The sequence below is a fragment of the Etheostoma cragini genome, chromosome 4 (assembly GCF_013103735.1).
Source record: "Etheostoma cragini isolate CJK2018 chromosome 4, CSU_Ecrag_1.0, whole genome shotgun sequence".
Taxonomy (NCBI): Eukaryota; Metazoa; Chordata; class Actinopteri; order Perciformes; family Percidae; genus Etheostoma; species Etheostoma cragini.
Window position 1 is genome coordinate 17,340,303 of NC_048410.1, and position 16,185 is coordinate 17,356,487.

Sequence of the window (16,185 nt, forward strand, 5' to 3'; positions counted from 1 at the left end):
TGTTATCGTCGTCACAGATGAAGATCGTTGCTCTATCGATGAGGACACTGTTGTAGATCTTCCTTGGCTAGTTAAAGGAAGCATCGTTGTGATGGTTCTTATTGGTGTAGTTTTACTGTTGTGGTCAGGTGATGTTTGAGTGAAATGAGAAGCAAATGGAGGTAACATAGAGTGTAAACTTGGTAAAGCGTTTGAATTTGTCAGGGAATTTATTGTTGTTGTCGATTGATCAGTCACGGTAGTTTTTTTTCCATTTGTGGCCGGAGATGATGTTGTTAATTCTGCTTTTGCCATGGATGTTGTTTTAAATGTTCCTTGTTCAGTTAAAGGAAGTTTAGAATTGCTGATTCCTGTTTGCTTTGTTTCCCTTTTGTGGCTAGGAGATGTTTGTATGAAATGAGTAGATGTTTCTTGGTTAGTTAATAGGAGATTAGTTCTGCTGTGGCCTGATAGTGTATTTTCAATTTTCTTTACAGGTGTTGTTTGGGTGGAATGAGTAAAAGTTCCAAGACTAGTTAATGGGAGCTGAGTTGTGATGGCACCTGTTTGTGTAGTTTCAACAGTGTATTCAGGTGATGTTTGAGTGAGTTGAGTAGATGTCTCCTGGCTAGGTAATGATGTTAGTATGGTGCTTGTGGGTGTTTTACTTTTGTGTTTAGGTGTTTGAGTGAAATTGGATGTCAAAGTTGTGTTATTTGTTTGATGCTCAGTAGATATGCGGTTAATTATGATTTCCTGCAATTCTTGTGATTGAGGTCCATAGTGTTGGTCTGTGTTGTTAGATACTGGTCTTGTTTGAAAAACCTCTGAATATTCATTTACTGAGACTTTTTTGCTTGATAGATTCTTTCCTTTAAAGTCATCCCCTCTCTGTGGTTTCCTCCATGTTTTGTCAGGTTGATCTGTTAAACAAGACAATATTTGCGCATTATAGATTAATTTGTCAATGTCCATCACAGCAATCTGCATCAACACTTAAGTTACACCAAATTTTAACATGTAATTCACCCTTTATGTTGTCTTTTCATTTTTTTTTAAACATTTAATTCGAACTATCCTTACATTCTTAGTAAATTCTGTTTTTTGTCAGCATTGTTTATCTATAGTAGTGCAGGGGCTGGTTTCTACACTTTAATATATACAGTATAATAACTAAGGTCACAAAAATTAAAATCCATTCAACCAACGGCTATATTGTACTTATTAGAGGCCAAATATCTCATGGTAAAGTTGGTATTCTTACACAGTTCATTTTCTTCAATTATTAATTTACATGCCTGTCAATATACAGTCGTTATCAGTTATTTCTCATTTATGTGATCTGTATAGCTTTCCTGGACTAAGGTTTTACATAAGAAATAAATTGGTCTAATCCTAAGGGTATGTGTGTTTTTTTAAAAATGTACTGAAAACTGTAAGAACATCTAGGTATAAATATTGTTTTGACAGTAATACTGTATAATTGATGACTTGGATCTTAACAAGGTTTGTGAAAAGTTTTCCTAAAATGCATCCATTAAAACGTTATTTCAGGTGACCTATAAAGAAAATAACAACAAAAAATCACAATGTTCACAAAATCATTTTTGTGAACATTACTGCTAAAAAAAAACACCTCATATTGACCACAAAAACCCTTTAACTAGTATGTTAGGATTAGTGTGACCCATTTCAAATTTTTGCTAGAAGAAAAATGGTAAAAGTTACCTTTTTTATACCTGAAAATCAACGGCCTTACCTTATGTTCTGTGATAAACATGTAGTCCTGACTCAATTCAGAAAATTATTCTGGGAATGACCACTTATGTTTTGAATTATAACCTTTTGACAAAAAGCAAATCACACTTCCATTAATTGTGTTCTAGTAGAGTCTGATTGCATTCCCCAAACATATATGTTATCTCAAATCGTTGAAATTGAGATAAAGACAATATCTGTTAATAGATTATGAAGTAAATTTTTATTTCATAATTGTTTTTAAAACCCCAAATAAGTCACGGGTCAGTTTGACCCCAGGGATACGAGAGGGTCTCGAAAGTGAAGACAACACAAGGGTTCCCTTCTGTTGTCTAGAATGAGCAGAGTCATTTTATTTGTACTTTCCACATTTGAGGCTTTGGTGGAGAGAAGGTCACTGAACAAACTGTTATCTATCATTGATAACTGACCACCCACTCCACGCCACACTAGTACAACAGTAGAGCACCTTCTCTAAGAGGCTCCGACAACTTCGGTGTCGCACTCACCACTACCAGCAATCATTCCTACCACAGGCAATAAATCTCTTTAACACTTCATCACTGAGTCTTAGATAAGACTGATAAACATCATAACACTGTACTAAGTAGAACTGGTACAAACATAGGTTTTACTTACATCTTTATAAATTGTATTTAAGTAGTTTTTTTTTATTCCAAACTTGTATGTGTGTTTGTACATTAAATCCTTCGTACTTTTAAAATTTATATTTTGAATGTTTGTTCTTGTATTCTATCCTATTTGTTGTTAATTATTTTTATATATATCCTCTATGTGTGCTGTGTCTGATATTTTGCACCTGAAGCACTAAAATGTTCCAATTTGAGATCAGTAAGGGCTATCTATCAATTTATTAATTGCCGTTATTCTTGAAGGATTGTCAGAACTAAATGTATCATGTCAAATTTGAATGGCAATGTATATATACTGTAAAAGGATATCAGTGTGAAGAGGGTTGCATTCAAAATAATGCTTACATTAATAGGAGTATAGGCTCACCTGGTTATGCAATAGAGAATTACAGAAGTCATAGACGTACCTCTTTTTTGTGTGAAGAACACAGATAATGCCAGCACGATGACCACAAAAGTAAGGATTATAAGAATGGTGGAGAGTCTCCTCCAATTACAGGATCCCAAATAAATCCACTTCCCCTCCATTCAGGTAATCATCCAAAAGAAGATGCAAAGATGAAATATTTCAACTGCCCTTGAAATGTATTTCACTCCATAAACACGTATGAAAAAGCAGAATAACACGAATAAGATGTTCTGTCAGTTCAGTCTTTTAGTAAACTTCCAATAATCTCTCCTGACGTCCGCAAATTGGCAGTTAAGTGTGATCCTGTTGGCAGCTGAAAGCCATATAAACATGTGTCTAATCGTATCAAATCTACTCTGTGTGATTAATTATCAACTTGTAAACTGAGGTTGTTACCAATGTAGTGCCCTCCCTAGGCAAACCTTTTGTGTATTGTGGCAAAAGCTCAAATTTCCCTAAAAGTACACTCACACCCTGTGCTTTTCTTTTTCTTTTTTTTTTACAAAGGTCCAGATCACTGTGACGTTGAAGCAAACTGAGGCATGCGTGAAAAGACTTATTACCTAATATTAACCACTAGTAATTGTCAATGACACCAGTGATGTTTAATATACTGTCAGACAATTGCTGAAATGTTTCATACTTACTAAAAGCAAGACTGCATTTTATTTGAATATGTTAGTTACATAGTAATAGTCATTGTTTTCCAAAATAATGAAATAATAAAATGCTTTCTTTAGTTGGTTAATGTGGCTTGGGAAGGTGGAAGTTTGGTGTTCCCTGCTTGAGCTGCTGCCCCTGCAACCCAGGATAAGCGCTTGAAGATTGATGGATGGATTATTGCTATATGTATACATGTATACAGTATATGTACTGTATGACAGGACTAAGGTAGCCTAGGTTTATACTGAAAACTGTAATTGGATTTAATCCATCAACGGTGTAGTATTCTGTTCATGTTACAGATTTTGTGTAAAACCAACAACCAATAAATGTATAATATAAATCTAACTACAAAAATAGTTATAAGAATAGATGTTATAAGTATGTATTATTCATTTTAATATTTTATGCATTGTTTTTCTCCTAACACACGATTATTGAAACAGTTGTATTGTAAACAATCTGGCAAATTGTATTTTATTTGCTATGTTGTTGCTTGCTATATTATTTTAATCCAATATTTAAATGTTGTTGCAATCAGCTGAATATGATGCAGAGGGGCACGTGACTCAATCTTTTGGAATGTTACATTGAGCAACATATTGACAATATAATCTGTTGTATTGAAAACCCATGCTATAAATAGCAGCAGGAATAATTGAGCTGTGACAAAGTAAACAATATTTACAGTACATTATCTCTATCTTAAAGCCACCAGAGGTTTGGGCTCTCCACCCATGTTTGCTTATTGAAAATAATTTCTTAAATGCCACTTAACAAACCAAAAACAGAATTTTTCCTGCTCACTATGTCATTCAGTAATTTCACAAGAGATTTTATATATATATATATATATATATATATATATATATATATATATATATATATATATGTATTAGTTAGGAAACTATATACATACATGTACAGTATATATATTTTTGAAATACAGAATTGGATCACATGCATTGCCAAATGGCCATACCGTTTTAACAATATCCTGTTGATTTGTAATTGTGGTTGTATTTGGGAATGCTAAGTACACCAACATGTTAAAGAATTAAACTGACTTTAATTCCAGTCCTTAAGAAATTAGACAATTTCAACCGCAGAACTATTTTAAGTGCTGTGTTTGTTTCTGCTGGACTTTCAAATGTCACCTGGGTGTTGTCAAGTGGGCTCAAATTAGTCTTTTTATCACTACATGAATTGACGCAAGCCACACTTGTGGTTTGAAATATGGACCTGTTCAAGATAGAAAAAAAAGCATGCAATAAGCATGTGACAGGCACACCAGACAGCAGATTATATACTGAGGACAAATCATCATCTACTAGATTTCACTTTAATTATTAGTGTGTGTAGTACTTCATTAAATTATCTGTGTAAAGCTTTTAGTGAACAGAAATCCGGAACAATTAAGTATAGAAAATAATACAAATGTTGTGTGTTTGCTTTCTCTAGAGGTTTATTCAAAGACATGCATGTAGATATAATCCCTCCCCCTAGGCCTGGGTCTTCCCCGAGGCCTCCTCCCAGCTGGACGTGCCTGGACTATCTCCCTAGGGAGGCGCCCAGGAGACATCCTTACCAGATGCCTTGACCACCTCAGCTGGCTCCTTACGACGCGAAGGAGCAGCGGCTCTACTCCGAGCTCCTCTCGGATGACTGAGCTTCTCACCCTGCTGAGGAAACCCATTTTGGCCACTTGTAGCCTGGATCTCGTTCTTTCGGTCATGACCCAGCCTTCATGAGCATAGGTAAGGGTAGGAATGAAAACTGACTGGTAGATCAAGGGCTTTGCCTTCTGGCTCAGCTCTCTTTTTGTCACAACGGTGCGATAAACCGAATGTAATACTGGACTCCATCGGTTTCCTGCCGAGAACCATGGCATCCAATTTAGAGGTGCTGATCCTCATCCCAGCCGCTTCACACTGAGCTGCAAACCGATCCAGTGACTGCTGAAGGTCACAGGCCAATGATGCCATCAGGACCACATCATCTGGAAAAAGCAGCGTTGAAATCCCCAGTCCACTGAACTGCAACCCCTCCCCACCCCTACTATGCCTTGATAGGCTGTCCATAAATACTACAAACAGGATTGGTGACAAAGCGAAACCCTGGCGGAGGCCAACCCTCACCTGGAACGAGTCCGACTTACTGCCAAGAACCCGGACGCAGCTCTTGCTTTGGTCATGCAGTGACTGGATGAATCTCCAACCTGGCCTGGGAACGCCTCGGGATCCCCCAGTCAGAGCTGGTTAATGTGGCTCGGGAAAGGGAAGTTTGGGGTTCCCTGCTGGAGCCCCTGCGAGATGGCTGGATGCATGTAGTTATCTGCAAGCTTTTTTGTACAATATGACTCGTTAAGGACTACATGTGGTGTGATTATGTTTTAGAGATCAACACTATTGTTGCTTTTTTAACGTAATTGGGTCAAATCTAATCTTAAACTGATATTTACTGTGCATGATTTATTGTGCATATTGGTGGTCATAAATACAAGTTAAGGCCTACAGAATGGCCGGTAATACCTACATTTCTTCTGTAAATATTAGCTCTGAGAAAAGAAAAACGTCACTTGGCTGTTTCCTTTGAAACAGTAAAAACATGATTTACTGCATCATGACATCTGTGAGTGAAAGTTTCCAGTTTCTAAAGATGTCCGTAACACGCAGTTCAGTATAAAAGGTGGAGAATTTGCTATTGAGCTAAGAAGGAAGTAAGTGCTGTAAAGCTTGCCAATAATCTTATCAGCAATCCCACCCCCTTCTACTTTTCATCTTTTCTTGTGTTTGACTGATGTTCATTATTGACTCATGAGTGCGTACGTAAATACATGCAGACCAAAGAAGAAAGATGACAGTCAAAAGTAGGAGAAACGATTGCACAGTTTACGAGTCAGGTTCTAAGTAAATAAAACTAACTTTATCATCCATAAAGGTCTTGAAAATGTTAGACAGAGGAGGGTGGGAAAAAATCTGCAATTCAACTTGAAATGCAGTAACATATAAATACTTTAAGTCAAATAAAACAGTAAATACAAAAAATCTGCCTTTTATGGCACACTTTATTGAGAATCAGTTTTATATAAATTGTTCCTATCTGTTACTAAAGCAATATAACTACCAAATGTTGTATCTGATGTTGCTAGAAGCAGTCCACCCAGCAGTCCACCCAACTAGAAGTCGATCAGTTCTCTGTCCAAATAACTGCGACATCCTTTTGTACGGGATAGTCAGAGACAATCCCCATCTTTAGTTCTCACACTTAAGCCACATTCTGTCCCTCCTGCGGACCATCTTCTGCTCCTGTTGCTGTCAGCTCCATTTGGGCTCTTCGACGCTCTGCCTCAGTTATCATCATTGGGTGCAGAGGGAAAAATCCTGCCAACCCTGCAGAAAGACATAGGGGGAGAAACAAAGACTATATCATTCACTACAAGCTTTTACACAAACTATTGCAGAGACATTGCCTTCGGTACCAAACATTTTTTGGAGCCAATACATAATCCTTTTAAGAAACTTAGAATTATTTGTACCCGATTACTAGATAACCAAGTTATACATTAGATGATTGTTATGAAAACAAAAGGCACACAAATCTGTATCTTCACAATCCGTAGTACTAGAGGGCATGGATGAGGTGGTTGAGGGCATGGTGAACTCATAGTAGTAGTAGACAGTAATAGACAGTAGCCATCATTAATGGTAGTAGATTATACAGAAAGCAAGATTTGAAAGAGTAGTTAACACAGAGAAGTATATCTCCAGATAAATATACTGCCTCAAAGGTGTAAGCGCTCATAAAAGTTAAAGGGTAACCTCCTTGAATAAACAAATCACTATGAGCAGGAAAATTCTCTGGACAAGCAGACAATGAATTGTGCAATGTTGATCTACTTTAAAAGAACAAGTCGTGAATACACACCTAGAAGTTTGGCCACTGGCTTTGTAGGGTGTGCGCCACAGCCGATCCAGTACTTGATTCGGTCGAAATTGAAGCTGACAAGTTTCTCGTTGTATATGTTAGGAAGGGGGTCATAGGAACCCAGCTGCTCTATATATTTACCATCTCTTGCCCTTTTGTTGTAAGCTGCCACAATGCGATAAAAAGGTCTGTTAGCCTGTTTGTGGCCGGCAAGAGCCAATCGAAGGACAACGTAACCCCCATGGTATTTCTTTAGCAGGAGTGATGCTGCGGAAGGAAATTAAAATAAAAAATAAAATTAGTTTCTTGTGCAAAAGTACCTTAAACTGCCATTCAAAAATTGAAAAAATGTTTTGTTAGACCACATTTGTTTTAGCAAGTATATGTAAATGTACAGTATATGTATATTAAATATTCATATTGTGTCAAAAACAATTGTGATTAATCTGAAAACAGAAAACAACATTTTTAACTATTTAATGTTAAACAATCAACCATTAAACTTGCTTTATCAAGACAACTGGCAAAAATTCTTTATTACTTGCTTTTGAAAATAAAAGATTTGCTCCTTTTAAAAGTTTTATATTCATTTCAATTGTATTCTTTGTGTTTTTAACTGTTGGTAGGACATAACAAGACATTTAAAGATGTGACCTTGAGGTCTCTGAACTTGTGATGGGTATTTTCACTATCTTTGACATTTCCTAGATTAGGCGATTCATTGACTGATCAATCAGTAATAAAGCAAAAAATGTAGTTGTCATAATGATAAACTTAATTTTACTTTACTCTACAACATGCCCACAGTAAATCCCATATGGGAAGCTAATTCTGTTTACTGTTGAGAAAGCAGTAACGGTTCTGTGAGGAAGCGGTCTTGGCTGCTAATGATAAATGTAATTTTACAAAAATAAATGTAAAATGTGACTACGCCTACGCTTAATGTTATCTTTATGTATCTTGCTAAAACTCTGCAGCTACAAGACAAAAGCATAAACAAGTATACTCACATAAATGAACCATGATGTTGGCTGGATTATCCTGCAACACAAAAAAGTCACATTTAAAACAAAGTGTATATGTAACTTTCTTTCTAAACAATGCCAGCAGTAGATCTCTCATACTGTTACATTAGATTAATTCATTCAACCTTTATTTATACTCGAGAGATACTTGAGCGGTAGCCCTCATCTGCAATGGCATCGAGTTAGTTAAAAAGACAAAGAAAGCATTCCAGAAAAGGAAGCAACACTATTAAAACTACATAGACAGACAATACAACTTTCCAAAATAATAATAATAACAGTAATATTAATAATGATAATTGATAAACAGATCAGGACAGCCAGGATGCAAACTAAATACTAACATGTAAATCAATTACAAGCATAAGTTTAGAGGTCCAAAATCTGATTCCAAAAATGTCCAAAAGGCACAAGTGAGTTGATTTAAAGAAAGTGTTTATAGTAGGACTACAGAGACTGATTTAGTACATATCGGATTACCCTGCACGTCTCATTAAATTGCTACAATAACTATCTTGGCTTGGGACCTGGTAGGCTGCCGGTTAAAGTTCCAAGTGCGAAGTGTGGACTGGAGAGGAGCCCGTTCCTCTGCGCAAGGCACCGAACCTCCACTGTTCGGGGCGCCTGTCCCTGGGCAGCCCCACAGCTCTGACATACAGTATATCCATTTAATGCATGTGGATATGTCCAGTTTGCATGTCTGTGCATCCGGGTCTGTGTATGATGTGTTTAATAACAGAGTGAAACGAATTAAGTCCCTCTCGGGAATTAATAAAAGTATGTCTTCTTGTTCCTATAACAGCTATGTTAGCTATTGCGAACACCTAGCTAGCTAACCTAACAGTTCTAAGAGCATCTCTTGTTTGAGGATTACGTACAGTTTAGAAATGAGCAAAAACATAAACCTACCCGCAAATGTTGGATGAAGTATAGTAAGCTCTTGTGTCGCCTTCTTTTTAATCTCTGGACAGATGATATAGTTAACGTTGATAACTGTATGTTTTCATCAGGAGAAGTAATGTGACATTTGTCAGTGCGCGGCCATGTTTAAAAAGGAAGTGACGTAGTGGGCTCAGCGTCATTGCATACCGAGACGCTAGATGGCGCTGTTGTACCACTCTATATTAACATGTGTATACAACACTATTAAAAGTTACAGTGTTAAATATAGGCCTACTATATAGTATATACTATATAGAAGTATATAGTAAATATACTATGTGCTATATACTATATACTATATAAGTTAAATATATGTACAACACTGTTAAAAGTTTTTACTGTGAAAGTTATGCTTCAGTCTAAAATGTTTTCTGACACGTTGAAACTATTATAAAGAATTATTGTAGGCTAAGCCTTGAAAATGTCAAAATGAGAAAAGAATAAAATAAACATGCCATCACACATGAACCATCAAGTTTTTATATTGTTGTTATGTAAACTGTGATCCTTTTTGGGTCAAAGGTAAGTGCTCAGATTCTTAAGTAAAAAAAGTAAAAAAGATTGTATAATTATATTACATTGTAAAATATTATAATATATGATGACTAAAAGTTCTGCATTAAAATGTCATGTAAAATTACATAAACTATTATAAGCTAAATGTAGCCTACAAAAGTCAAAGTGAACCTACCTATTATACAGAATGACCTCTTTTAAGTGTATTATATACAATTGCTGCTATGATGTATTGTTATTATTATTATTACTATTGTTATTATTAATATTATTGTTGTTGTTGTTGTTGTTGTTTGTTTGAGCAGCATTTTTATTCTTGGTTGAGGTGGAACTAATTACTTCTTTATATACTGTTGAATAGTTTAATTTATGTCATATTTTATAAAAAGATCATATCTTTTTATCATATGTTTTGTATATATATACATATACATATATGTAGATATATATATATATGTATATACACATATATACATATATATATGTATATATAATATATGTATATACATACGTGTGTGTATTATATATATTTGTATATATCTTAAACTAGTAACTACAGCTGTCAGATAAATGTGGTGGACTATAAAGTGCAGTCATTTTACAATATTACTCTTAATGTAGTGGAGTAGAGGCATACAATTGGAATGCTCAAGTAATATAAAAATCATCTCACTTAAGAGTGTTTCAATTTATAGTTTCCAATTTTACCTCTGCTTTTGATGATAAGTTTCAACGCTGATTTCAGTGCCTTATAAGTTTATTTTAATATTGCACTTATTATGAATTTCAGTGGACAACTGCATTAGCAATGAATACCAATTTAGATACCAACCTAAATGCAATTCTCCAATTATATGAATGATACAATTATAGTTTAGGACAAAGTAATTGAAATGGTAAAACAATAAAATAATGCCTCCCCAAGTTGGTCAAAAAGTGCCTCTGAAAGCAACGCCGATTGAGCGTTCCTTCTGCGTGTCGTGACGTAATACACATCCATAACAGCAAGTGGCGCTAATGTGTATTTTCACCCAAAAAATGAAAACCGGCACCTGACTGAGCAAAGCATGATAATAATGTCAAAACATGTTACATTTATAATTATGAGTTTGTAAATATTATGATCTGATGCTCAAGATTATGCTCGTTCTGTCACACAGGTGCTCTTCAACAATCTTTTTTCTGTCATTTTTTCTGTCATTTTCTATTCTACATGTGTCCTACATTAGCAACGCTTGGAGGTTTAAATCAGCTTCCACTGTTGACCCCAGCAGAAATGAAACACTGATTTCCTGAGAGCGTTCATGAATTCAGGGGTCATTTCTTTGCCTGATGTTGTCTGAGTGCACAGATTTCTGCCGACTGGGAGCCCAACTACCCTCCCCCCACCCCCAGTCTTGGAACATGGTGATTTCACACTCCTGTTGTGTAAAGCTTGTTTTCTGTGTGTGTGTGTGTGTGTGTGTGTGTGTGTGTGTGTGTGTGTGTGTGTGTGTGTGTGTGTGTGTGCGTGTGTGTGTGTGTTTGTGTAGCTTTCTGTGAGGAGAGGTCACTGAAGACACACAAATGAGATGGGCCATGGTTTGTAATTCTGCAAATATCTATTCCCTGCATGACTCCTCATATATAAATATATACACATATATAAAGCCAGTTACAATTTCTACACGAGGCATTACATAAACATATTTATTAAATGCTTCATTTAATTGATTCAACTCTCCTTGGATCAGAATGTATATGAAAAGCTTTAGTAAAGAATGCATGCAAGGTTTCCACTTCATACATTACAATTTCTTCTGTATTGTAGTCTAAATAACGTATCTAAATGGATAATTATTAATACATATCTGTAGCAGTGATGTTATTGCAAATTATTTTACAATTTTTTAAGGCGAACATGACAACTAAGACAAAATTCTTATGTATGTAAAACTAATCTAATTGACTGTGCACCACATTATCCAAACTATCCACACACACACACACACACACACACACACAAACACACACACACACACACACACAGCTGAATAGAATAACCAAATTACAAGGATGTTAGATCAAAAAGATTTAAACATTTTGTCAGTTTGGTTTGTCACAGAAAATATTTTCAGCAACCAGATGAACAACATAACACAAAACACTTGGTTCAACCAGGGCTGAATTTCAAGAGGAAAGCATCGTTAATAAGTTGACCACGTTTTTCTGCGTAGAAATCTGAAAATGAATAGAGGCTTTACACAGTTAGGCAGCAAACAAAATTCATCTTACATGGTGAATCGGCAATGCGTGATTATCTGAACGGTGACATTAATTCCAGTTGTTGCTTACTCTCTCGTGAGGACCCCATGCTCTTTGGGATACCAAGACGAGTTGTTCCTCCTCTAATCATCTGTGACAGCTCAGTTAGAGACGCTCAGATGACCAGATATTTTACTAGGAAAAAGCAACAGGAGTCTGCTTTAAACAAAGAAGGCTGCCTCAGACATTGTAGTTAAAGAGGGCTGAGTTTAATTTGATTACGTGGAAGAAGAAGAAGAAGAAGAAGAAGAAGAAGAAGAAGAAGACACTAAAATCTTTAAAAACACTTTGCTTTATCCTGTGCACTTGCAAAAACAACTCTTACTACCTCGGTAAACTGAATTAAAGCAATATTTTAAATCCTTGTGAGACCATGGGGGTATTCTATGGCCCCAAACGTCTTTATATAGTTAAAATAATGCATACAGATACAAGTTCACACTGTCCGGCATGATAAGTATGTGTGGTACACAGGATTTAAAGAAATACTTTGGTATTTTGGAAAAAAACGTTTTTTCACTTGGTGGAGAGTTAGGTGAAAAGGTTTCTCCCACTCTTACACCTGTCCGTTTAATATGAAGCTACAGCCAGCAATTAGCTTAGCACAAAGACGGAAAAAACAGCTAAAAACAGCTAGTCTGGCCCTGTCAAGGTTAACAGAATCCGCTACCATCATCACTAGTGAGTGTTATATCTCATGTGTTTGATCTGTACATAACTGGTGGTTGAAAACAAATGTCAATTCATTCTTTTAAAGGCATTATGTGCTAATCTATTTCGTGGCTGGAAACACTAACTTCCTGGAGCCCCCCCTGGTTGTCTAGCAACATGTCTCATTTGTAGTCTTTGAGCTAAGCTAAGCTAACCGGCTGCTGCTGGCTGTATCCTTCTATTTAAATATCCTTCTCCTGTAATACGTATCCATAACTGGAGGCGGCGCTAATCTGTATTTTCGCCCCAAAAATGAAAATCGGCAGCTGACTGACCAAAAATAGTTCACCAAAACATGTTTCTGAAAACATTTTAAGCTAGAAATAGGCCATGGATTTGCTGAATCTGTGTTCATTTCAGATCGACAAAGGTCAGTTTAAAAGATTTTTGTCAGATTTGGAGAGGCGTTATTTCCAGGTTAGCAATCCACCAACCAGATTGGTCATTGAGTCCGACTACCCGCCTTCCGATTCAACATGTCAAATCAGCCCAAATGAAGGCTGACGGCTCCTCCGCCTGACGACAGGAAGCAACGCCCTGAAGAGACTTCAGTCACTGTCCTTGCCAGACTGTCCGACGTGTCAGGACCTAAACAGACAAATACTGGATATGTGAGTGGTATCCATCTTCTCTAACAACTAATTCTCACCATGTCTAAGTATTTCTGCAGTCTTCCACTGGATCTAGAACATTGTTTATTAGGAAATTTAAAAAAGGGGCATAGTGCATCCTTAAAGGTCTCTTATTTGCTAATTTTAAGGTCAATTCTTGTAATTTGGGTTTTACTAGTACATGTTTACATGATTTAATCATTCATTCACAGTGATATTCAAATGTCACTGTCTAAGTCTGTCATCCCCATGTGCTTCATGAAGTCCATCATCATTCCTGTGCCCAAGAAAACAAGGCCAGTCTGCCTGAATGACTACCGCCAAGTGGCACTCACTTCTGTAGTGATGAAGTGCTTTGAACCACTGGTCAATGATTACATCTGATCCTCACTACCCAGCACAGTGGACCCATTCTTACAGATTGCCTAAAGTCCCAACCGATCTACAGAAGCCATAGCACACATACTCCCCACCACCCAATCTAACCTGGAAAAGAAGGGAAGCTATGTGAGATTGCTGTTCATTGACTATCATCAGCGTTTAGCATCATCCAGGCATGTTACAAAGCTCAAGGACCTGGGCTTAAACACCTCACTGTCCGTGTGGATCCTTGTCTCCTGACAGACCAACCACAGGTGGTGAAGGTGGGTGGACACACCTCGTCCACCCTCATCCTAAACCCTCTTAGGTCTAAGACATTAGTTCCAATATTTGGTTTGCCCAGTCTCCTTGTGTAAAAAGGCTTGTGCTGCTTCAACCCAGTGATGCACAATCAAGTAATAAAATGATTTGTTTCAGGAGAACTTGGGCTCTCAGGATATGCTGCAAGGATGTCACATCAATGTATAAATTGTTATATGACTATAAAGATAAAAGAAAAGACTAAATGGAAATGGAATCTCACAGAAATTTATTGAAATCACAAAGAGAACAAAAAAAACGAAAACTTTTGGCTTTTGAAAATTATTATCCCAAGTCTTGGCAATCAGAAGAAACAAATATAAACTCTGTTACGAACAAAAATATGAAACTATTTAGATTTTTCATCATAAAACTCTATACGTTTTTTGTCCAAAAGGTTAGTTGTGACATCTTCAATCCATTATCCGTCTGCTATTTCACATCAGAAGACCAAATCACACTCACTTCAACCTCCAGCTTTCATTCTGGCGTCTCTATCTGCCAGGCCTCTGCCAGGACCTTCCAATAAACACACACAGACACAGTAAATATATCCCTCCTGTAAGGGCCTGCTCTTGGCGTCACTATTCCATAAGTTATCCGGCTGACGCAAATCGTTTTTGGTACATTAAGATGACTAAATACAGTAAATAGCCATTTAATCGTGGATTTGAAATTACTTGTGGAAGCCCCTGAAAAGTCACGTTTCGAAACATTGCCCTTGCCTTAAATATTGGAGCTTAAAGCAGTGTTGCAGACATTACATTTTTTTCACTTTAGTATTTCTCATTTTTCCTGCGCCTGTCAGAAGGCGGGATGTGCACACAATCACTTTTATGAAAAAGGAACTAACCTCCCCTTAATAGCAAAGGGTCCTCGGTGAGGAGGTTGGACAGGTTCAAGTAGCCTGAAGTCCACATCACCAAAGGTCTGACCTGGACACTGCATACTGACTCAATAGTGAGAAAGGCAAGGCACAGACAGTTGTACCTCAGCGGCCTGAGGAAATTCCAGTTATCACCTGAAATACTGAGCAATTTCTACTCCTGCATCATTAAGAGCACCCTGACGGACAACATCACTGCCTGGTACAGAAACAGCCATGAATTTGACCTCAAGGCCCAAGAATGGTTCGATTGGCTGATCATGCAATAGGCGGTGCCCTACCCAGCCTAAAGGATATTTACACCATGCACTGCAAGAAAAATGCTAAGGGAATCATTAAAGAGAATTAAAACCTGGGTAAAAGCATTTCCTCCCTGTTGAGGTCTGGTAGAAGGTACTGCATACACCATTCCACACTGCCCCCCATGCCCCCCTCATTGATTGATTAGATTGAAAAGCATATGCATAGAAGGGACAAAGACAACTTGGACAGGACTTCCTGACGCTTAATGCTCACTAACAAATTCACTTGCATGCCTTTGAACTGTTTAATGAAGCCATTGGAGTACCCAAGGAAACCCGCATGAACACTGGGAGTGTTTGCAAACACTAAATGGTGCAGGGAAAAGTCCAGATCCCATCATGGAGGCCTTGAGAAAGAACTGCTGAAACCTTGTTGTGCTTCTTTGTTCTGACCACAATTTCTGCACCAAATAATACATTTTCTAAGGTAGAGTAAGGTTTCGTTTTCGCTGAATACAATCAAAGTGTGATGTTTATTTTTTTGTACGTTTATTTTTTGTTAGGAACAGCATGCATTCGATTCTTTAGCTCAGTTAGTCAGAATAATGGATCTTTTCAATCACAGGGGCTGTGTGACTTCTGGTCTGTGAGCTCTTTGTGATGCCCCGTGCTTTTTTTTTAATCATCTGTGTCCAGCTCGAGCAGAGATAGACGTTCTGGTTGCAGAGAGAACCTAATGGAAATACAGAATTCGGTCACAGATGGAGTGTCAAGTGATCTTTCTTCTCTGGAAGGATCTTTCAGATGGTTTTGGTGAGACTAATGGTAATCGCATGCTGAAATGAAGGCATTACTTTTATCTTCATTAACAAAGAGGC

The 16,185-nt window shown here is 37.1% G+C and overlaps 1 protein-coding gene across 1 annotated transcript; it reads right to left on the reverse strand.

Moving 5' to 3' along the window:
- Window positions 1-6,504: 6,504 nt before the first annotated feature.
- On the reverse strand, window positions 6,505-9,503 carry mrps16 (mitochondrial ribosomal protein S16). The gene is made up of 4 exons (XM_034869120.1): window positions 9,324-9,503; window positions 8,400-8,430; window positions 7,390-7,656; window positions 6,505-6,854 (listed from the first exon to the last, which is right to left on the reverse strand). Exons 2-4 carry the CDS (start codon window positions 8,410-8,412, stop codon window positions 6,730-6,732), a joined length of 405 nt encoding a protein of 134 aa, XP_034725011.1. The 5' UTR covers window positions 8,413-8,430; window positions 9,324-9,503; the 3' UTR covers window positions 6,505-6,729.
- Window positions 9,504-16,185: the final 6,682 nt, after the last annotated feature.

Excerpts from the sequence above, each read along its gene's own strand:
- mrps16 (XM_034869120.1), bottom strand. Across the intron at positions 6,855-7,389 it reads GCCAGTGGCCAAACTTCTAG|GGTTGGCAGGATTTTTCCCT; the intron begins GTGTGTATTCAC and ends GTCTTTCTGCAG.